Source organism: Falco cherrug, chromosome 11 (genome assembly GCF_023634085.1).
Source record: "Falco cherrug isolate bFalChe1 chromosome 11, bFalChe1.pri, whole genome shotgun sequence".
NCBI classification, from domain to species: domain Eukaryota; kingdom Metazoa; phylum Chordata; class Aves; order Falconiformes; family Falconidae; genus Falco; species Falco cherrug.
The window spans coordinates 23,906,066-23,928,377 of NC_073707.1; the positions used below are offsets into that span (position 1 = coordinate 23,906,066).

At 43.3% G+C, this 22,312-nt stretch overlaps 2 protein-coding genes across 10 annotated transcripts in view; one reads left to right on the top strand and one right to left on the bottom strand.

Moving 5' to 3' along the window:
* Positions 1-22,312, top strand: part of MCF2L2 (MCF.2 cell line derived transforming sequence-like 2) — a 181,087-nt gene that overhangs the window by 91,666 nt on the left and 67,109 nt on the right. The gene's annotated exons all lie outside the window — the stretch shown is intronic.
* On the bottom strand, positions 74-21,898 carry B3GNT5 (UDP-GlcNAc:betaGal beta-1,3-N-acetylglucosaminyltransferase 5). Of its 4 annotated transcripts, none has more exons than XM_055723579.1 (2): positions 21,655-21,898; positions 74-5,544 (listed from the first exon to the last, which is right to left on the bottom strand). In XM_055723579.1, exon 2 carries the CDS (start codon positions 5,211-5,213, stop codon positions 4,077-4,079), a length of 1,137 nt encoding a protein of 378 aa, XP_055579554.1. In that variant the 5' UTR covers positions 5,214-5,544; positions 21,655-21,898; the 3' UTR covers positions 74-4,076. The 4 variants fall into 4 exon arrangements, with proteins under 4 accessions (XP_055579554.1, XP_027660061.1, XP_027660060.1 ...); XM_027804260.2 differs by having other exon boundaries at positions 21,608-21,898; XM_027804259.2 differs by having other exon boundaries at positions 21,547-21,898.

Sequence of the window (22,312 nt, forward strand, 5' to 3'; positions counted from 1 at the left end):
AATTAGATATAGTCAAGTTACTGAAATGCTTCAGACATGCATTTATACACAGTTTGTCAGCTGGAAACGCAAGCAAGATTTATCTTTTATTTTCAGTTGGGGGCTTGGGGTTTTTTTGCAATTTCCTTTTTTCTTAGAAGTATTAATTACATGGCATGAGAAAATAAATCATTAGAATAAGCCTTGCATATATGTACAAAAAAAGCAGTATTAAAGATCATCTCATTGCATTCAGGATATTCACATTTGACTATATGCCTGTAAGAAGTTTCTGGTTTCTTAAATGCAAGCAAAAATCTTCTCTCCCTTTCTGCAAAGTCTTGAGAAAGGGATTATTAATGATTTAGTCTAAAATACTTAAGTCATTTTAGTTTAAGAGGTGCAATGAAAACCCAGTTCAATTTAGTTATACTGCACTGTTTCTAGGGCAAGAAGAGCAAAGAAAAACAAAACCAAAAACCAGCAAACCAAAAAAAACCCACAACAAAACTCACCCTGCAACAAACCAAACCCCACAGTCTTCACTGACTTAATTTCCTTTGTTTTCTTCAGTACAATTCAGTTATGCCTCTATCTTACTCAAGTATAAGCTGAAATTACTTGATGCAAAAGACTGCATTTCTAAAACTACCAGCTTGATACATTATGCTAGGCAAATGAGAGAAACATACAAAAGTGCAACTTACTCCTATCTGAATTTAATTATACCCTATGAAAATACAACTGGTCTCCAAACCATCAGCTAGTTTTCAAAAGCTGCAGAGTGTCATCTGAAATAGAACTTACTTAGATAGATACACATCTCTTAGGAACAGTTGCCTAAAAAGAACATACACATTTGGAGTTAATATTAACAACAGGTTAAGCTTCTAACATCTGGCAGTTTTATACAACTTCAGACCTAGAAGCTTGGTAAACAAATTTATGAGTCCTCTCCTTTCTTGAAGACACCACAAAAGGTTTGGTTCAAGGTAGAATATGAGGAACGGCGCAGAAGGGGAAGCAGTTTGAAGTCCTCTCTTTGACAGGGAACTCAGAACAGCACTTAAAAGCATCAGAGCTCAGCTTGTCTGTTACAAAGACGACAACAAGAAATATTTAACCTCATTGTGGTGTTTTTTTTTTTTAAAAAAAGAAATAAGACTGTTTATTCAAAACAAATTTTATAAAACAATTGTCTTTGTGGTACAGAGCAAAGTTTAAGAATAAATATTGAATAATTTGTATAAAAATTAGTAGTATCAAAGGGAAAATGATGCAAACCAAACAAACAGGTAAAAAAATTTTAGCATTAAATATGCTGTGCAACAATGTCAAATTCTTAATGAGGAGTGACCATTCAGGCTGACAAGAATTTTATTTGTAGAAGTAAAACCTGACAGCCCTGCATTGGAGCACTGAGACTATTGTTACAAAAGATCCAGATGAAGGTGTACAAATCTTAAGTCACCGTTTAGAACCAGAAAATAAGTTTTCCAGCATCTCCATTTTTTGAAAGGAGTGCCTTCATGCTTTCCTTTTTATTCAACAAGCAACTTCTCTTCACTGCAGCAAAAGAAAATGCATACTACAAACATCAGGGCCCTTTTGAAAAACAAACCAAACAAAATTCAAACCAGCTGTAAAACAAAGTGTTACAATAGTAAAAAATGACTTTCAGATAATGGCAAATTACATCTAAGCAGTGTTTTAGGTGTTAGCTAGGTCACTACCCCATAGAAGTTTAAGCTACTTAGTTAAAACTTATTTTACCTTTTTTTGTATGAGTGAAAATAATAAATCCCAGCACATAGTTATGCTGGAAAAAATGTCTTATTAGTACATTTCGGTTGCATACTGTGTATGAAGACCCTCTTTCCCCACAGTGAACAGGGTGGCCTTTTCTATTAGCGCCATTTTGCTGTGCAGCTTGTTGATTTAAATGGTCAGAGATCTGATGAAGCAGCTTTCCCTCAGCACAGAATACTACTTTCTCTATATGTGCCTTTATTTCTCTGTAAGCCAACAGGTTATATAGATCTAGCGCCGTCTTTTGTTTTTTTTTCTTTTAAAGTACCCGCATCCTCATTACTGTAATCAATCTGTACAGGCTGGGTTTGTTCTTTTTAAAGTAGCAGCTGTTACATTCTTCAATCATTCTGAAACTGATAAATGATTTATTTGTGGGTTCTGTACATACCAAACATTTGGGTCCTGTTAGGATTCTTATTCTTTTCTTTCTGGAAAACCAATTACAGAAAGCTATCTATTTCACTTAATTCCAGTAATTACCTACCATACATCTGAAATGGCATCTTAGAGAACAGCAAGCTCACTCCTGGATTCTGTCTACACTAATATAAACCATTAGCCATTCAAACCATTAAAACCTGCAGCACAGCTCCAACAGCTGTAGCAGTTACTTAAGTCTGTATAGCTGTTCCACAGAAAAGTCAGAAAACACAGGTCAGGTACCTCACTGCTCCACACAGGGAGGAACTTCAGGCAGAAGGAAAAAGTCTAGGCTCAGACAGAAAACAAGTAGTATTGCTCCTGTAATTAGCACATTTCCAACAGATGCTTGATGATTTGTGAGCTTTTGCATTGTTATTGCTCTGCTGGGTAAGCTTGACTCATTCAAGCTTTCAGAAGTAGTTTTCTGACACTATCCATGCTCGAACTTTTTCCAGCATCAGATCAGATCGTAAGCAGTATCTGACTGTACCTTGTGGGCTGTGCGTCCAATCCAGGAAGAGCTACCACAGGTTTGGCAATTAGCAACTCAAATATCTGTCCTGAGAGTCTGTGAAAACACCACTAGTGAGCTACACAAGAAAAGACTGCAGACATCCTAGAACTTTGATTCTCTGCAATATTTATATGGCACCACAGTACAATTCGAAACAGCTGGAGTTTAAATATCACTTGAATTCTATCCTGATCTACAACACACAGGTGTTTTATTCCTCCTGCAGCTGATATTAACATTGAAATATATTTAAGATACAGGGTTTTGTGGACACAAACTACCCTGAAATTTTAAAGACTATCCTTGTGCTTAAGGCTACAGAAGTTTTAGTGATTTTGGTTTGTGTACTAAGTTTCTGTGGATGATCATCTCCCTATCCTTTCACTGTGAAGTCAAACTTTGTGCAGCAAGTATCTTCCTCCTTTGTTATACAAGCATGAAATTTTGCTTTTTACAGTCTTTAACAGCTTCAAAATACCTGTAAGTAATATTTTTGGGGACTTTTTCTTGCTTTTCACCTTCAGAACCACGAATACTGGAAAGCACAGGTATTGTTAAAAAAACACATTTAGCTTATTTGCTTATTAAAGATTGGACTCTAAATATACTGCCTCGGTCTTCAGAAGGCAGAGAAAGATGAGCAAAAAGAGTTACACAAGCAATAGCTTGATTTTTATTCTTTCAGGTTCTAGAGGGAACTCCTTTGTTACTTTAAAACAACCAAGTCAGAGGGCACTCAAACACTGTTTCCCTATTTCAAAGACTTAGCAAGCTTTGAGGAAAAGGTTGTAGTAGTCTTCACTTCTAGCACTCACTGTTTGTCAATTGTGCAGGTCCATACTTACTTTCCATGAAGCACTGAGAACTGGTGAATATTTGTAACTGATTAACATTGCTCTAAATTACTGCAATAGTCTCATTCATCAAGTCAGAAGTTCTATTTTCCTCATGTTTTGAAAGGTCTACTCCATTTTGATATAGAAGATTATTTTTTATCATATGCCTTAGTTCACATACATTTTTTAAAGAAAACTTAAGACTTACTGACAATTTCAAAGTAGTAGACATTTTCACCAAGCATTTCAAAGTCTAGAAGTCCGTTATAGTTCATTTAATCCAGATTTGCATCCCTTGGAGAGTGTAAAGGAAGAGGATACAATGTAAAAAGTTGCAATACAATAGGAGAGTTATTCCAATAAGAGATCGTGAACAGAATTTGGGACCATCTTTCCCCCCCCAAACCCCAACTATTCACATGTAAGTTTTACCTCTTTCCACATTTACGTATTTTGAATAAACAGCTACAGTTGTTTTGGCTCAGTCGATCTTCAATGCAGATATTCAAGTATCAAGAAAATGCAGCTGAACAAGGATACGTGTCCTCATAGTATAGTTTACAGAGAAGCACAATATTAACTAGTCTGCAGTATATTCTACCCCAAACCCCTGAAGAAAACTCTTTAACTTTGGGATCTGTAGCCTCCTTCCAGAGCTGGTGAAGATCATCTACGTGTCCATGAGAAGTCATCATTTTTTTATAAATGCAGGGATGATATGGAGCCTTTCCTTCCCCAGAAAAAAATGCATGATATTGTGGTACAATTCCCATTTTATTGGCACAGAGACCCATGAAAACATCATCTATATAAAGACTTGTATTGAGGGTCAATGAAGCCTCATATACTTTAGCTGCTACATCATTTGATATTACATAAGCAGCTCCTGCTGTATAGTCAGGATAAGAGGGCCACTGGTACATTTCATATGGAACATAGTATTTGCTACTCTTGTCTCTTATGGGGGGTGATCCACGATGGACACGACCAATCCAGAAATCTTGAACACCCATTTGTGCTAGACTTTGGAGATAAGCAACAAGATTTGGCATATGGATAAATATATCATCATCTGCAGACATAATGAACTTGGCATGAGGACAGTACGCATTCACCCAGCTAAACTGCAAAAGCAATTTAAGAGTAAGATTGTGAAAAGTATCCAAGAAGTCTTGCTGAATCAAATCATTGTATTTCTGGTCTTCCAGCTGAAGTTCTCTTTGCAGCTGTGTTTGCTGCTGCTGACCTGCTGGTCGCCCTAAAGCAAAAAGAGTTTTAATGTTGGCGTTAAGTTGAGAACGAACATACTTCTCGTTACCCCAAGTTTGTCTAATTGCATCCCTCCGATGACTGTTTTCAGGAGAAGTCTTCACAAACAATAGGAGAAGGACATCCTGCTGCTGACATTTCTCTCTGTGGTTGATCAGGTACTGGTAGCTTGATACTCTGCCCAAGTTATCCCTGTTGATAGACAGGCTGTCATTCACAAAATGGTAGCTATTTATGAGGTATCGGTATGAATAGGACTTCATATGACTCACAATATGATTATCAAATGGTGCCCAAAAAATCATAAGACACAATACAAAGCAGGTGGCAAATATCTGCAAAAAATGGCATTTTCTGACTCTTCTGGGACTAACAAACATTCTGATGCAGTTTCTATAATCCTTATTCTTGTTTGGGATCAGTGTTTTTACAGTGCCTGTGTTTTAGTTTAAGAGCACAGTGTCACTCCAAGGTAAGTGTCCATCGTAAGGCACGTTGTCTTTCATTCGGCATCCTTGCAAAGCCAGCTTTGCTCACAGATTTCACAAGTCATCTTTCTCAAAAAAGATTTTTGTCTCATGGAAAGAACACAGACAGTTTTGAAAGACGAGACTTGCAGATGAGCGTCTTCCCTTTGGAGCATCTTGACGTGAACGCTACAGCTCTGACTGGGTCTTCTCCTGTGCTTCTTTCCTTCATGAAGATGAACACCTACCAATTGCAAGTGGGGGTGGGAAAGAGGGGAAAAGTTTTAGTGAGCTGTTATTAACACAGGTTAGGTTTTAAGTTTGGCCACAGAAATGAGCTGACTGCTCAGACGTTCCCCACCATACCTACCTACGCCCCCCCAAACCCAGGCAGCGAGCTGGAGGCCCCAGCGCAGGCTGCGGGAGGCCGGACAAGAAGGGGAACCTGGCACAGAGGCTTCAGTTCCCACACAAGAAACCCTTTCTCAGAAAATCCCACTGCCCTTAGTTCTTTTAAGCTAGGAAGGAAACCACACCTACAAATGATGGAGTTTACAAGTTGTCTTTAAGCAGCCTCATAGAGCGAGACCCAGGCCGGCAGTGGGAGCACCAGGCCACAATGGCGGAGCCCCCGCAGGCCTCGCCTCACAGCCTGCACCCAGGCTCTCTGCAAGGGGCCCGGGGCCCGCTGGCGAGCAAGGCAGCCCTCAGGCTGGCCAAGGGCTGTGGGGGTGCAGGTCAGGCAGGACCCCCGTACCCCAGCGCAGTGCCACCGCCCCCGGCCCCGCACAAGCCCACTGCCTCCACCCTGAGGGAAAGGGCCACCTCCATGTTACCCCGTTGCCGGAGCTGGTCTGTCCTGCCCCAGCCCTGGTAGCAGTGCAGCGGCCTCATCCAGCACCTTCCCTGCAGGGGCCGCGAGCCCAGGGCAGCGCTGCTCTCCTGCCTCTGCCCGGGGCAGGCCTGCTGAAGGGAAGCCGCCATTAAACCTCCACAGCCAGCCTGAGGTTGGCTGAAAAGTGCCACTAGTACAACCATGCTCCAATGGCACCCATTACCAAACATCCCATGTATCAGCTTAGGACCTCTACTTTTTAACTGATGGTGCGGACAGAGATTGTTTGTAATCCCAGCTACCGTTATGAGGCAGGTTACGAGCAAGCTACACCAGACAGCACCACACAGACTCTCCAGTTAGGCACCCCTCTCACAGACACACCGGTTAAGACCAGACCGCTAACATTGCAGTGCTCCTGTCTCTGCTACCAGCCAGAGTTTTAGTGAAGAAAATAATCCTAAGCACAGAAAGTCCAACCAAACCCAGCCTTCCCCCCTGCAATTTGTAAAATTCACTTCTTGCAGCCAGAGTTGTCTCTCCTATCTAATAAACAAAACCAGCCTGAATTAGAAGTACTTGTTCATCCCATAAAAACCTGACAACAGAGTAAGCTCTCAGTCCAGAGGAAATGCAGGACTAGCACCCCACAAGCTAAGCACTACTTAAACAGACACACAGCCCCTGAAGCAAGAGAGCACAAGCTGTCACTATTATGTTAAAAAAGTTACACGCAACACAAACGTTTTGACATTGTTTTACCCATTTGAGGTCTTGCAACTAGATAGCATGACAAGAACAGAACAGATTATACAGAGATAAGAAAACCTGCAGCAATTTTCTGCTGTAGTTATCTACAACAGGAAGGGGACTGGCTGTTAAAAATGGAACCTGTGCATTGGTGCAGTTGAGGCTTGCAAATTGTAGTGCATAACAAAAAAGCTGTATGGGCAGTTTGGTGAATAAAAGTCAGCCCTTTTTATAGTATCAGTTTAAACCCTTTTTATTTTGGAAACACGAAGCTAAACAATGCACCTCAGAGTTATAAACTCAGCAACTTTACAATAGAACGCTAGTGCAAAGCTTACTGGTTTCAGATGAAGCACAGAGATGCAGGCAAGCTGGCATGTCACAGAAATCCAGACATTTGATAGCTCCTTTTGGAGGACTGGGTCTGAAGATGCCCGCTACTTCCTGAGAGTGAGGATAAGTTCTGGTTTTTCCTCCAACCTAGATACTTATTGGTGCTCTTTTCCAAAAACTCTGTACTCTTTGCAAAGTTGACCAGCTAGCACTAATGCTGCAGCATTATTCCCCCAACTAAGTTTACAAAAAAAAAAAAAAAAAAAAAAGGTAAGCTCAGCCTAGGTGGTCAGGTTGCCTGATCATCGTGACAGCTTAAAACAGCTGACTGACTTTTCTGAAAGTTAAAAGAGCACGAGGCAATCTATTTAGCCACTTGAAGCAAAGTCTACCCTGGTAAACACTGGAATCCTAGTCACCAAATACAACTTTTTTAGGTTACACTTGGATAACATGTTTTGGCAACAATATGCAATTGCCCAAGTCATCTGGTAAAAAGAGACAACAGTCAACATCACAAACACAAAAGTGAGAGTCGCTGAAGACTAGCCTACATGACAGTTATTGCCACTAGGGAAGGGTAAGCACCTCCAGAACAAAAAACCAGCAACCACAAAACACAGAAGTCACCACGGAAACAGCTTTTATTATGGAGCAGATAGTAGGGCACAAGAGATGCACATAGATTTTCTGCTCCCTTGCACCCCCCCTCCTGGAAATCAGAGATGCTGGAAAGAAAACTTAAGCTTTTCCTTGAAGAAAAAGCAAGCCATGAAATCACCTGACTAAAGGCTGGACAGTCTGGTGTATCACTACCTCGATCTAGTTCAGGGGAATTAGATCAGCCTTTAGTAGACAGAAGTTGTTCAGAATCCCCTCTCAGAAACATCCCATCTTTCATTGTCAGAACTTTTTACAGCTCATTTACAACACCCATCCTTCGGGCTTAGTCATGCTCTCCTTCCCTTAACAGGGGAACAGGCTGACTCACCACAGGAGCTATTCACTGACAACTAATTCTCAAGATTCTGAGAAAAGAAAAAAACCCAACCACCATACCATACCCATGTGTTCTCCCCAGCAAGAGGAAACATGGTGGAACAGAGATAAAACCATCCTCGATGGCCATTTTTTCTGACCATAGTTAAAAGTGTTTTGCCTCTTGGTGTGCATTTTCTTACTTGCGGCTTGGAAGCTTTTAGATCCACTGAGATTGGAGAAAGACTGGAAAAACCAAGCACCCATACACAGTTCCTGTAGCTGCCTTCCTTTCTGGTAGATTTAAGATTCACAACTCATGCAGTCTAGTTGCAAGTACTGCAAGCCTTTTTCACCCTGCAGCGATCCTACCTTTCCTAAAGGGCTTTGTAATTTAACCTTTCAGTATTACAAGCATGACTGTCATTTGAATGTAGTAACTATTTACACTTCCATATTTTGCATTCAGTAGATGTTCTAGGATGAAAGTGGAGCTACCATGGTTTGTTACGCAAACTTGATATCTTGTAGAATGACCACTGTGGAAAAGCAGATCCTTAGAGAGCTACTTTAAATGCTCACAGAAGTCAGTATTTGAAAAAAGTCAGTCTGAAGTTAATTTCAGGACAGAAACAGAACATTTTTGGAAAGTCCTCTGAGGAGAGACAGACATGGGAGATCCTAAAGAAACAGAGACACTTTAGACATGAAACACCAGAGACACAGACCTGCAGGGAAAAGAGCCATGAAGGGACAACATTCACACATAAGGCACTCCAACACGGAAATTTTTTTCCAACTACCACCACCCTGATAAAAACCCTAAACTCAAGAGAGACCAACTAAGACCACCCAGAGGGAACACCCCACAACTCCCAGCTACAAATTCTGTCATGTGGTATGATACACATGCTGGGCTTTAATTAACCTGTAATATCTGACATACCACATCCCTGTGTGACACACTTTAGGACAAAGAGATCATAATATACAGTTATTTTCACTCCTTCTGCCTAGGACAGAAGCTATGTTTAAATCACAAGTGGCTTTTCCCAGGCAATGCAGGATATTCCAGGAAACACCATTCTAAATAGAACCATTTTGCACTATCAGCTTGTAGCAACTGTCCCTTTCACATCAACAACTCTTAGATGAAGTTCAGAAGATCTACAAGAAAGAACACCTCAAACATTACCTAGTTTCAAACAGAAGTCATCTGAAGAGCTGCTGATCTCTTATGTCCATGTCTTGACCTTGGCTATGCCAAAGAGACACTTTAAGGGTGCAGTCCTATGGGATGGTTGACATCAAAAGCTTAACTGCTGCCAGTTGGGAACAGCCTTAAAGTCACTCTTCCCCAACCCATCCTCACCACACAGACCTTCCACAGCTTGCAACAGCTCTGGAGCTTATACAGTTGCTCAACAAGCCAAATTCAGCTTCCTCCCAACATCTTCCCCTCAGAAAGCAACCTGCTGAAACCCTGCAGGAAAGATCAGAGTGCTTAATTCACTGTATCTAGAGGCTGTATCTAGAGCCTAACCTAAGTGCACAACAGCACTCAACGGTTTCCTTTGCAGAACCAGATGTAACACACGTTTCTGAAGTTTTCAGTCTTTTCAATTTTAAGGCTACTACCAAGGCCCTGTGTTACTACAGAAAACTTTAAAGTCTAGGGCAGGCTTTTGGTCTGAATTCAGACTAGTCCTGTCACATGAGCTACTCCAGATAGAACTTTTTTAATAATGGAGCGGGATGTCCAGGTTAGGAGGCACACTGCAGAGATGCTCCATCCTGCTGGAAGACTTCAGATGTCACATGGACCTAAACTGCAGCACCAAAGGAATGTGCCCAATCACAGAGGTGACCAGAAGCAGAAACTCTGCAGTTAAAGCTGCATGGCCCAAGATTAGCACTGCCTGGATTTAATTCAGACAAATTTGTCAAGCTCAGTGTACTACGACAATCCTGAAAAGAGCAAGCCGGATTTTCTTGAAGCTTTCAAAATCTCTTTAGAAAGGAGTTACAGGGTTCAAAGAACACATTTTGGCACGTTTGACAGTTTTGTTTAAGTAGAATTTTAAACTAGTTTGCAATGTTTGGTTTCTGAGCAATTTAAACAGTTAAAATTCCTATGAAATTGAACTCTTCCATCTCCAGCTGTACTGATTTATATACTGCTTACACCAAAAGACCAACAGAAACATAGTCAAGTTAGCACATCAACTAAGCCATCAAAATACAAAATTACACGTTTATCAATATTTTCCCTTCCAATTGACTACTTAAAGGGTAAGAAAGTATGTGCCTAAGTTAATGGGAGCAAAGCCTGAATGGACATTGCTGCTTACAGCTTTAGCTACAAGATTACATAATCCAGGTTCCTCACCATTTTTCTGTTGCTGACATGTCTTCACAAGTCATGCTATCTGCCATCTCTACCCTGGCCTATGTCCTCCTTCACTCCCCAAGATCTGAAGAACTCTTTATACATTAATAATTTGCTTTAAAACTAATCTTCAAGTTCCTCATAGATGAGCTGTATCACAAAAGAAAACTGAACAGAAACACCAAGTTACACCTGTGACACTTCTAGGATTTCCTGCAGTAGTGACAGGTCACTTTAAGGAAAAAAAGATGCATTAAGGTACTTAGCTAAACCTTCCTTCCTACGTAGTTCACAAATGCCAGGATGGAAAGACAGCATAAGCACACAGCCTGCAAAGAAAATAATTTCAAGTATTGTCAAAACTTCCACTGTTACACCATCTTCTGTACAGAACTGGTGAGAAATGGATGTCAATTTGGACATGTATCCCATAGAAAAATATAGTCACAATGACAATGGGATTAACAAAAAGAACCAGCCTACTGCTATGAAGATCTATGCAAAGTTTAAAGTCATAGATGCTGCATCAATAAAGAACATTAATGCAGGGATCACTGACGGTAGCTTTGAAAATTTTGTTTCAAGAACATTTAACACACCTTCTGCAGCCTCATATGCAGGCTTTGCCTGCAAATTCTTTAGTTTGCCAGCAGCAGGCAGGGGACAGTTTCCTGGGATGTTAGAATCGGCATTCTTAGATGTTTTTTGTGCATGCATTGAAGATCTCTCAGATTGAGCAGACACCTGATTTTTCAGGTGAAACTTAACACCTTCCAAAACACAGACTCCCTGAGTGATTCTGAAGTTGCTCAGTCAAGAGTAATCCCCTTATGAAAAATAACGGGTCCTGAAGTATAGCACTTCCTTCAGGAGAGCTTTGTATCAGAGATAACAGCAGCATCATATAGAAAAATGAGACACTGAAAGCTGCAATCACTTACTGCTTCTCATTGATGTGTAACACTTCTAAGTGCTGGGGCAATCTCTGAAGTGTTCATTGGTAGAGAAATTCAAAGGATGGCAAAGCATTAGACTGCAATTGAGCAAAGCATTTCAACTCCTTCAGGGCTGGAAGCAGAAACAGATTGTAATACTCAACTCTGCCAAGAGACATCTAAGTGCCAGTAGAGATGTAGTTTCTACAGAGATTTTGCACTTGCTGTGCCCACTGGGTGGAAAGGAAGAGGGTGACTTCTTCCGTTTCCCCTAAAAGGAGCAGCAAGCTTCCCAGCTGCTACAAACAAATCTAAATGGAGACATCTGCCAGTATGGACAGAATTGCCTTAAGGTGCTTTCATCAGTCAGTCCCCTAGAACACCTACTGTGCAGATATCAGGAGAGGAGCAGAATCACACCTTTCAAGCACCAATCTATGCTTAGACTGCAGTTTTCAGTTGCTTTAACCTACTATATCCACTGCAGACTCTTCCCCATACAAGCTAAAAAGGAGGACTGCATTTTCCAGCATGAAAACCTCCAAAATACAAGTAATTTAGTTCAAGGGATTTTGCACAAAATGCACAAGCACCAACATGCAATTCTTTGGTTTGTGTGCAGCAGATTGGGTGAAAAGAGCCAGTTCTTCATACCAACAGTAAGGATAATACTCCGAATTTTCAGAGTCTGGCAGCAACCTGATTGAGGCCACACGCCCTCATTTTCTGAGAAGAGTGACTAAGTAGAGCACTTAACCTCCACGCAGCAAGTCAGAGCCCTAAGATACAACTACAAAGGCCATAGTGGTACCTATTGTACAACCCATTGCACCCGTTTCAGCAGATGCCAGTGATAAGCTCTAATACTACACCGAACAGCAGTCTGTATTTATATAAATTCACATTTACAGTGCCAGTATTTAAAGACGTGCGAGATTGGTACACATTCCTTTCAACTCCCATGTAATAAGGCAAAAATAGACAGCAAAGGGGCAGAGCACACTAACTGCAGCTGCTCACGTTACCCATTGGGTGTAGGTGGCAGAGCTTTAAGTATCAAATCCATTTGCACAGCGCTACTCTTTCTGCTTCAGAGCAGCACTTCAGTCAGCACTTTTTACGCGCTCCAGAAAGCTTCCCCCCAGTTTTATAGCAGGTCATGTCTGTTCATATTTGGAACCTTCTGTACAAGTGGTGTAAAGAATTTTCTAGTGACTATACATCAGTCTCAGAGTATGCAAAGTGGGTGAGGATCGCAAAAGGCATTACTAAGAGGGCTAGCTTGCCACTGCTTTCTACCCCACATTAGCGTACTCATCTCTTTACAAATGTGTATTTCAGAAGGACATCCCATTACACAGGTCAAGCTCTCAGCTGAAAGTTGGCTCAAACTGAAGGCTGAAGAAAACTCTTTTGCCCACAATAAAGAAAGCAATTAGCATCATAGAATGATAGAATCATTTAGGATGGAAAAGACCTTTGAGATCATCAAGTCACACCATTAACCCAGGACTGCCAAGTCATCACTAAGCTCCACGTCTACAGATTTTTTTAATTACCTCCAGGGATGGTGATTCCTCTACCTCCCTGGGCAGCCTGTGCCAAAGAAATTTGAATAAGCAAGCAGTTATGGATCTAGTCCAAAGCTCAATACTGGATGACAAGAGAATGCAAATTCTCTAGTTACACAGTAATGCTGAATCCCTGTTTCATAGCATGGTAAAAGTTGAAGAGCTACAACATTACAGTCATGCCTAATCAGTAATTCCTTCTGCTGCCATTAAGTAAGCCCATTCAAATATTTATTTGCAGCTAGAGATGTTATTTCCTGCCTGCTTTCCCCACAAACCTAAGGTGATTTCCAGTCTCCAGGCCATACCTGAAGATCAAGCTGAACAAGTATCTGAGGCAGACTAGCTGCCAGCTGCCAAGCTAAATGCAGAAGTCAAAAATTTAAGACTGACAACTAATTGCAAGATGACTAGTTTAAGTTGCTTTTCTATGGGGCCTCACTTTTTTTTTCAGAATACTTTTCAAAAAAATACAGTGAGTTAGAAAGTGCGCAAAGAACTCATTTAAACAGAAGGCCAATACTGTTGTACCATGGCTGTTTCTAAACCATGCTAGACTTTTGCTATCCTCGTTCCATGTTTTAAGTTTTTCATTCCAGAGTAAACATTCTCTCATCTGCTCTGCAGCCAATCTCTCTTCCTCAGATAATACTCTAGCCTATGATCCCAATTCAGCATCCAACTCCAGATGGATCTCTCTTACTGCGGCAAAAATTTAGTCAAAATCTGGATGTTACACATGTCACTAGCATGCAGGCACTAAGGCAGGAAGACAAATCAATTCAATTTGTAGATTAAAATGCAGGGATTTTTTGTGCCACAGCATTGCATTTTTTTTTTCTTTCAGTTAGACCAGCAATGAAAAAACATGTTGGAATTAAAAAGAAGTCGAGTCAAATACTGGTTAACTTACTGGGTACAGGAAATAGTGGAGTTTTTTTCGTGTTCTATTGGGCTTACATCTCTCTTTTCCAGATTTAAGTTTGCACAGGTCAGAGATATGTGAACTCATGGTCCACACAGCCGAGTAACATCCCATCTAGACTTTCCAAATCAGCTTAGCTGCCTAAGTTTGCCTCTCTTATGCATGGCTTATTAACCTTAGCCAAGTGTCACGCTGCCCTACCATCCAGGCGTTTATACTCCATACACAACTGAGCATGGCAGAAGTCTTGGATCACCCCTTTCTGCATCAAATCTTTTCCTCCAGTAGTTCACGTTCCTAAACCTACAAGTAAAGCCCTGGGAAGCAAGTCTGCAGGTTTACTTGTCTACCCGCAAACCACGCACACAAAAGTTTAAGGAAGCTGGGCTGCAGAACACTGGTGCTGGTTCCCATCTCAATAGTACCTGGGGTCAGTAGGAGCCAACATCACTTTTGTTAAAGACTCTTCCACTTAGATGACCCAAGTCACATAGTCAGGAACACAGCCTGTTTTTCAGTTCTTTATACATGTTGTAGAAATTAAGGAGCAAATCAGGTCCCAGTCCTATGCACAGGGACACCAGACAGTGCAGACTAATTTGCTGTGTTGCCTGGGAAGTACCCGGGTCTTCAGTTTCAAGGCCATGCTTTCCTCATCACATAACACACCCCCAAGCAAGCACAAGGTCTAACACTAGGTTGAATCCACCATGCAGAGATGTACCTCAAGCAAAGCACACATCTACACACAAAGGTGTCCTAGGAATTTAAGGCAGTCCTCTTAAAGCAACTATAGGATCAGCTTAGAAAAGAAGCAGCTCTGTGGAAAAAAAACAATACTTCTATCAATACCTAAGAAAGCATCTACATATATAATTCAGAGACGAGCTTTCCGATGAATGAAAAAAATCATGAGAAAGGGGATCATTAATCTTAAAGAGGTTCCCTAACAGCTCATCACCCCCACAAGCGTAATGGGGCTGCCATTGCAACAACACTTCAAAGCCCTCCTCTTGAGATCACAAAGAGCAAATATTGCTTAAGCCACTCTATCTTTCCTTACACCCACAGATCGACAAGCACTTAAGAACAGACAGTCATTGCATGCTCTGTTCCCTTGGCCCTTAACAGAATCATGCCTTGTTCATTCTCAACCCTTCCCGTTCACCACTGTGCATAGCTGCCAGCAAATCTTAAGCTGAAAGAAGTGTTGTATTCTACTTGAGGCTGAGGGAAGAGGAGAGTTATTAATAACCCTGTCTGCTTCTTGGATAATCTCATCTAGTGAGTTGTCTTCTTTTATTAATAGGAAATCAATCTATTCAAATGAAGCAAGCAGGCTATCTGACCATGTATTCACTTCTTGTTTAGTATTTGTAGTTCAGTGTTTTCTTAAGAGATTAATTCCCTTTTGTGGTAGTTCAGCACTAATTTGGCACCAAATGCAAATGCAGTGTAGAAGTCTCTCTCTCCACACACTGTGTATGTACACCCACACTTTTTACAGAAGCATGAAGTACTAGTCATTCAAGATACATCAACAGAAGTTAAGAAACTTCATTTTTAATTAATTCAATTTTGAAGTTACATAAACAGCACCTTGAATTCCATAAAAGAGTCACCCTAACTTCAGGCAAATAGTCTAGAAACAGCAAACACACCACACTGTCGGTTTCTCCTAAGTCCCAACTTCCAGACTGCACACAGTCTTCACTGCCATAAGAAAGCCCCAAACAGCTTTAAAGCTGAAACTGAATAAACATGCTAGAAGCATTACATTAAGAGGTACATGTATGTTAAGTCAAACTCCTAGCAAACAGACACAATCCAGACCTGTTAGGTTTGTGCTCTCCCATCTCTCTCCAAGACACCACTTGTTGAGGAGCGGCAGTCAGTTTGAAGAGAGGGTTAGAGAAAACAGCAAAGAAAGTTTTGCCAAATTTAAGTGTACTGGAAGAGCCAGCCACCAGAAAAGTAGAAGAGTGTTTTCTGCATTTGCAACAGCTGTTGACAGAAGTCACTACTGGTTTTGCACTTCCATGACATTTGGATTCATATGGCTAGCTAGCCTCCTTTATTTCAGTAGTACAGCATTAAGCTAAGGTCTATCTCAATTATTTTATATGACTACATAAGTTCAAGGCTTTAATGTAGTTTTCACATTTTGAATAGTTTTCAAGACAGTCAAGTATTTCACATAAAGTTACAAAGAACCAACAGCTCTTGAAGAACAGACTCAATACAGAAGATCCTACATACATATTGGGGGTCTCCATGTTTGTTTCAAGCAAGCTGGAAAGCCAAAATCCTCAGATTTTATCATAAAGTGGATCGAGAACCACCTCAACATATACAAAGGAGCTGCAGATTGGCTGGAATAATAGCGGCACAAGGCTTTGTTTAAGCCTGTCTGCAGACTGGGTGGGATGAATTCCATTAATCCTCTCCTACTTCTGTGGGAACCAAGGAAAATTTTGGCCTTTTATACAGCCTTTTTTTTCAAGGCAACAAGGCCAGGGACTAAACAGGAGACACTCATCTGCTTTTTTCTGTTACAAAACATGGGGAGCAGGAACAGCACAGGCTCATGGCAGAAAAGTGGAAGAACAGAACCAGCACCCCCCACATGCACCAGCGAGAAACGTGACAATACAGTAAGCTGTAGCAACTCAAGAACAGCATCCTGCAGTTTCTAGCTCACCACAGATGAAGTACCCTCACTGAGAGCTGCTAACAAGTCAATGGCCGTAACACACCGCAGAACAGAAGACTACACAAAGAATTCCTCAGGCCTAGCTTCAAGATTCAAATTGGATAAGAAAAGTCAAACAAAGGAGCTGCAAAACACTCCCAACATGTTTAATAAGCAGTGAGGTTTCTCCAAGACTACTTTGTAAATTAACATGAAGCAACTTGTGTATTTGCATTTAACCAGAAGTACTTGTCTCTGCTTAGGAGAAATGGATAGTAGGTCACACTATTTCATAATATCAAGAGCCAGTAAAAATAGTATTTTTAAATTTATAAATGTGTCTGTTGTATATATGTGTGTATATGCACACACATTTATATGCAAGACTGATGTAAGGCCAAGAATGTAACTGAACTGCACACAGCACAAGATTAAGCTCTGCTGCGAGGACAGTTTAGTGAAACAGAGTGAAGTAGAAACTACAAATGGAATTCATTAGGAGGCAGACCACAAAACACCAGTCTGTGGACTCTAGAAGGAAGCTACAAAGATGGGAGCAGAAGCTTAAAAGACAGGGATGACTTAAGGCAGAAGGAAAAACAAAAAAATCCATTAAAGATGCCTGCTCATTCTAGAAAGTTGAGCTTAGAGAACAATGCAATAGAAAGTCAGTACTTGTAATTACCACAAGACTTCACTTGGGTCTTTCAAACAAAGCAGCCAGAAACTCAGAAAAGAATTAGTCGCAAGTATGGTACCTTTACCACCCCTGTTACCCATTACAAGGGTTTCCTACTGAAAGTGTAGTGAGTAAGTATTTTATTGGAAAGTCAGGAAAGCTACAAGGAAGAGTTGCAAAAAGCACTGTCTAGTCTTAACAATAAAACACACTGATTACATACCTGAGCATACAGTGCAAAATGAAAGGCTAATCTTCCTTTAGTTAACCAAGTCAAGTAGAAGAAAATCCATCTATCCTCTATTTCATATTCCATGGAAAACCACAACTAATAGAGGGCTGAGGGAAGGGGGCTGCAGTGGTGTACAATGAATAGCAGTTTAAAGAACAAGAAAAACTGTAAGTTTCCTGCCCCAAGACAGAAGGCTAGTTTACGTCAATCAGCACAAGACTCTTCGGGTTCTTAGCAGCAGCGCAACTGGAAGAAAAAAGCTGCAGGATGCAGCAGGAGAAATGTGAGCAGAAAGTGACTTACTGACCCAACAGCAAGTTCAATTTGAAGCAACTTTCCTCAGTCTAAATGCCAAAGTACTAGCTAAAAATCTCTTCCTTTGCTGGTATGTCCCAAGGCACCTCCAACAGTACATGATCTGTGTTGGCAGAAGGGGTTCTTTATTTCAAAGTTGCTGCACCCGAGTGGGTGAGGTTGAGCTGCTGCATCTGAAAGGTGACAGCTTACCTTCAAGGCACCAGCAGCATTCCTGGAAGTTGAGTAACCGAACACTTTTTATTCAGACTGTAAGACTATATCCAGCAAACTGGAGATGGCACCAAACTTGACCTCATGAAACTGGTTTGCAGCAGGTAAACTTGCACTGCACTACAAGGCAGTCTGCGGTCTTTAGCAATACGTAGACCTATGCCCCTCTTCAACAGTCCTTCAAACCGGAGTTACTTTTGCTTACAACATCCTCTACTTTCAACATCATCTGTCCACAGGATGTTTAAGCAGTCCTGAGATCTGTTAGATTTTCTGGGTTATTTGGGCATGTAGCAGCAGCATCTCCAAGCCACAGTTCTATGTTGAAGATCAGACTACGCAGTCACCCAAGCAACAGGTACTGGTACAGGTTCATACTAAAAAGTTGCAACTCTAAAGCAAAGGGGTTGTTTCATCATCCTATTTCCACACATTCTGATGGTTTCTCCATTGACTACAGAATCTAACTGGTGTCATCTTTCACAGGTCCTTCAATAGCATTCCTCCCCTTGCTTTCCAAGGGCAAATATCCTATTCTCAAAACTTATGAGAAAAGGGAAACCTCTCAAGTGTCTGTGACTTATTTCAGCCTTTGAAGACTCAGGAATGTACAGATTTCTGTTCAGAATCTGGAGCGGTGTTTCCCAAATATTGCAAAGATTCCAAATACGCAATGTCTCCTGTATCAGTGGAAAATCCTGCTGTCACTTCCAGCCAACCTGACAGAGGTGCACCATGCTGCTTTGCACTGGAATTTAAAGAGTAGTTATTACTGAGGTCTGCTAAATGGTCAGATAGCCTCACTCAAGATGTGTGTATCCCAGGAAGCTGATAAAGGTACTTTACGAAACCCCGCAGGCTGGTATGGAAGGAAGTTCTAGCAGCACAACACTAATCCATCACTTTTAGCCAGTTCCAAGGCCCAGCAGACCCACTGCAGTAACAGCAAAACTGCAGTGAGGTTTCCCAACAGCAAAACCCCCTCCCACTTCTGTACTTTTTAGTAAGCAACATCAAGTTAAAGGATTACCTAGACAATTCCTCAGGTACAGACAGATAACCATGGGAGATGAGGCAATGCTTAGCACATCCTGGATGCCATAACACTTGTAGGTGCAGAAAAACACCCAACACACAAGCCACTGGCATTTCAAATGATAAGCTATGACTTGCAGGGTTTTCCACATGCTTCTCCCTGATCTGTAGGTGAACTGTCATTCCTAGCTTCAGTACTCACTATTCCAGTTTGTCCAGAGAGACTGTCCCAACTGCTGGCTTTGAGCAGAATGAGCAACCAGTTTGATTCTCAGTAATTATGGATCTTAGAGAAAACAAAGCGATACAGTTTTGACTGACTCAATGGAAGAGAGCGACTAAGCAGATATTGCTATTACATTTGTAAGCAGAAAAAAAAACCCCCAAAACCTTACCAGCAAAAAAGCCCATATTTTTACCAAAATGATATATTTCTGTATATAACAGATGGTCGGCTTCTATGAAACTAGTTCTCTGCAGAACAACCAGTAACTCCCATAATACCAGAGCAACACCCAGCTCTATGTGACAGTCCAGCCTTCTGGAATACTGCTAGAATACTCCATGGCTGTTATCAACTGTGATTTAATATTGCCTGCCCTGCTCAACAAGGGGAAAAAAAAGCTGGCGTTTATCCTCTCTTAGATTACAACTGTTTTCCCTTCTTTTAAAATAATCTATCCCTTTGCTGACCCCATCCCTTCCCCTTTCCAACTGCTAGGAGGAATGCAAGAATTGGGGAGGAGAAGCGAGAACAAGACAGCATCATACAAAACAGATTTCAACAGCCACACTAGGCGTTTCAACACTACTGCTAAGGGATCCTTGGCGAGTCACTAGATGCAGATGCACGTAGAGAGTCCTCCACCGCTTTGCACGGCCAGAACACAATTACAGGCTTTTCTTTTTGGCATTGCCTTGCACTTAGTTTAGTTGCTTACAACAGAGCCAGTCTCCCCTCTCTGGACACTCCCAACATCTTGCTCAGCAGCAGCTCAAGACGCTAAAAAGCACAGGCGTTCCGATGCGCCCCCAGCGAGGGCGAGCACCCCGCCGCCCCTTCCCCCGCCGGACCCCAGGGCTCTGCCCCACACCCCGTCCTGGCGCGGCAGCCGGCGCATCCCAAGCTCTTCCCAAAACCCGTGAAACCCAGAAGGCTCAGGAATACTGGGACGCTGGCACTGGGGCGGGCCGCAGCACCGCCACCCTCCCGCCACCGCCAGCTGCGGGGCGCCCGCGGATCCCGACATGAGCCAGATCGATCGTTCGGGACCGCCCCGCCCCGCCTGCCCCGGGCACTCGCGGAGCCCCGGGCACCCGCGGAGCCCCGGCAGCAGCTCCGGCCATGCGGCCGCCCCTTCGGGCAGACAAAGGAGGGGGCCGGCGCGGCCCTGCCCCTCGCACACCCCCGCCGCAGCGGCGCGCCCGACCGCCGCCCGCCGGCTCCGCAGCCCCGCCGCAAAAAAAAAAAAAAAAAATTAAGGCGCTTTTTGAAAGCGTTCGGTATCTCCCCCTTTCGCCTAATGCGTTTCCTCACGCCGATTTTTTCCTACGGAGTCCCCAGAAATAGTTCGGGAGAGGGGTGGGTGCTCCCGGCGGGGCGCCGCCAGCCTCCGCGCGGGGAGAGGAGCTCCCGGCGCTCATTAGCGCTAACGAGGGCAGGGCGGGAGGGCTGCCCCGGCGCCTTCGGGGGCGCGTCCCCGTGTTGCAACCCAGGGCTGAGCGGAGAAACTCCGAGCCGGAATTGCGAGTTCCTTAGGCGGGGGAAGAAAAAAGCCCCACACCCACTTTTCCTGTAGAGGAAAAAATAAAATTAATATTTAGAGCAATGGGAACGCGGGAGCGGCTGCCGGATGCAGGGCCGGGGGGCGGCGGCACTGCCACTGCTTTGAATGGGCGATTTCCCCGCAAACCTTGAGCGGCTGCGAGTTTTTCCTTCCGCGGCTCGGGGCGTGAGTAATACCCCGAAAGGGCCACAAAATGTTTCAGAGTTTTCCCTGCTTTTTCTTTTCTTTGAACACAATCGACAATCAGACAATGGCAAGAGACCCGGGGGGAATCTGCTGGAAGGCTCCGCAAAACACAGAAAAACTGCGCTGAAGTTTGGGTCTCGTTCATCGCAGAAATGTGAAAACCCAAAAGCCGGACAAAACCCTTCTTTCTTTACGGCAGGAGTAAGACAGCCGCGTTCGGAGAAACCTTTTAAACAAAGCAGTCGGAAAACTAGTTTGCCCAAAGCATGGCACCGCAATTCCAGAAACGCGGAGAAGCGAGACACCCTCCGCCCCGGCGCAGCCCAGCCCCTGCAGCCCCCGAAGCCAGACGGAGAGGAGAAAGCAGAGTACATTCGCTAACTTTAATTACCCAGCTACTCGCTTCACACCGAAAGCGAGGGAGGCGGACTGCTCTTTGCAAGCGAACGCACCGGCAGAGCGGGAGGGAGGGCGGCCGGCCCGGCGCAGACGGCGGTACCTGACCGGCGAGCCCCGGCAGCCGCTGCCGCTTCCGTCCTCGGGGCAGGGGGCTCGCGCCGCCGCCCGCGCGCGCGGGCCGCCCCAATCACCCGCCGCATATAGGGGCCCGCGAGCCGCGCAGCCAATCGGCGCCGCCTCTCCTCCCCCTCCGCCGCGCGCCGGGGCTCGGCCCCGCTCGGCGCGCGGCGCGGGTGTCCCGCTGTTTATAAACACCCGCCCGGCGCGGGGCGCCTCCGCCGTGCGTGCTCCCCGTGCCGGGGTGGTGCAGGGTTGGGTTTTTTTTTTTTTCTTCTTTTTTTTTTTTTTTTCCTCTCCTCCTCCCTTTTCCCTCTTCCTGTTCCTCTCTCCTGAGGAGGTGGCGAGGGTGAGGCGGCGGTGAGCTGTGTGGGGAAACGGCAATGCGGTGACGCTCGGACTGCTAACAGTAACGCTTCTTAGAAATTCAACGATACGTCTTAAAAATATCTCAGGGGACGCGACAAAGCTTTAGCTAATTGCTGCGCTAAGTCTCCGAGGTGCTAAATAACATCTGGGTAGGTAGTTTAAGGTCGCAGTGAAACTTACTTCTTGTTGGAAATCTTAAGAGGAGAAATAACGGTGGGCTTTAGCGGGTTTTTCTTTTCTACTTTCCCCACGTAATTAGTGACTTACTTGCA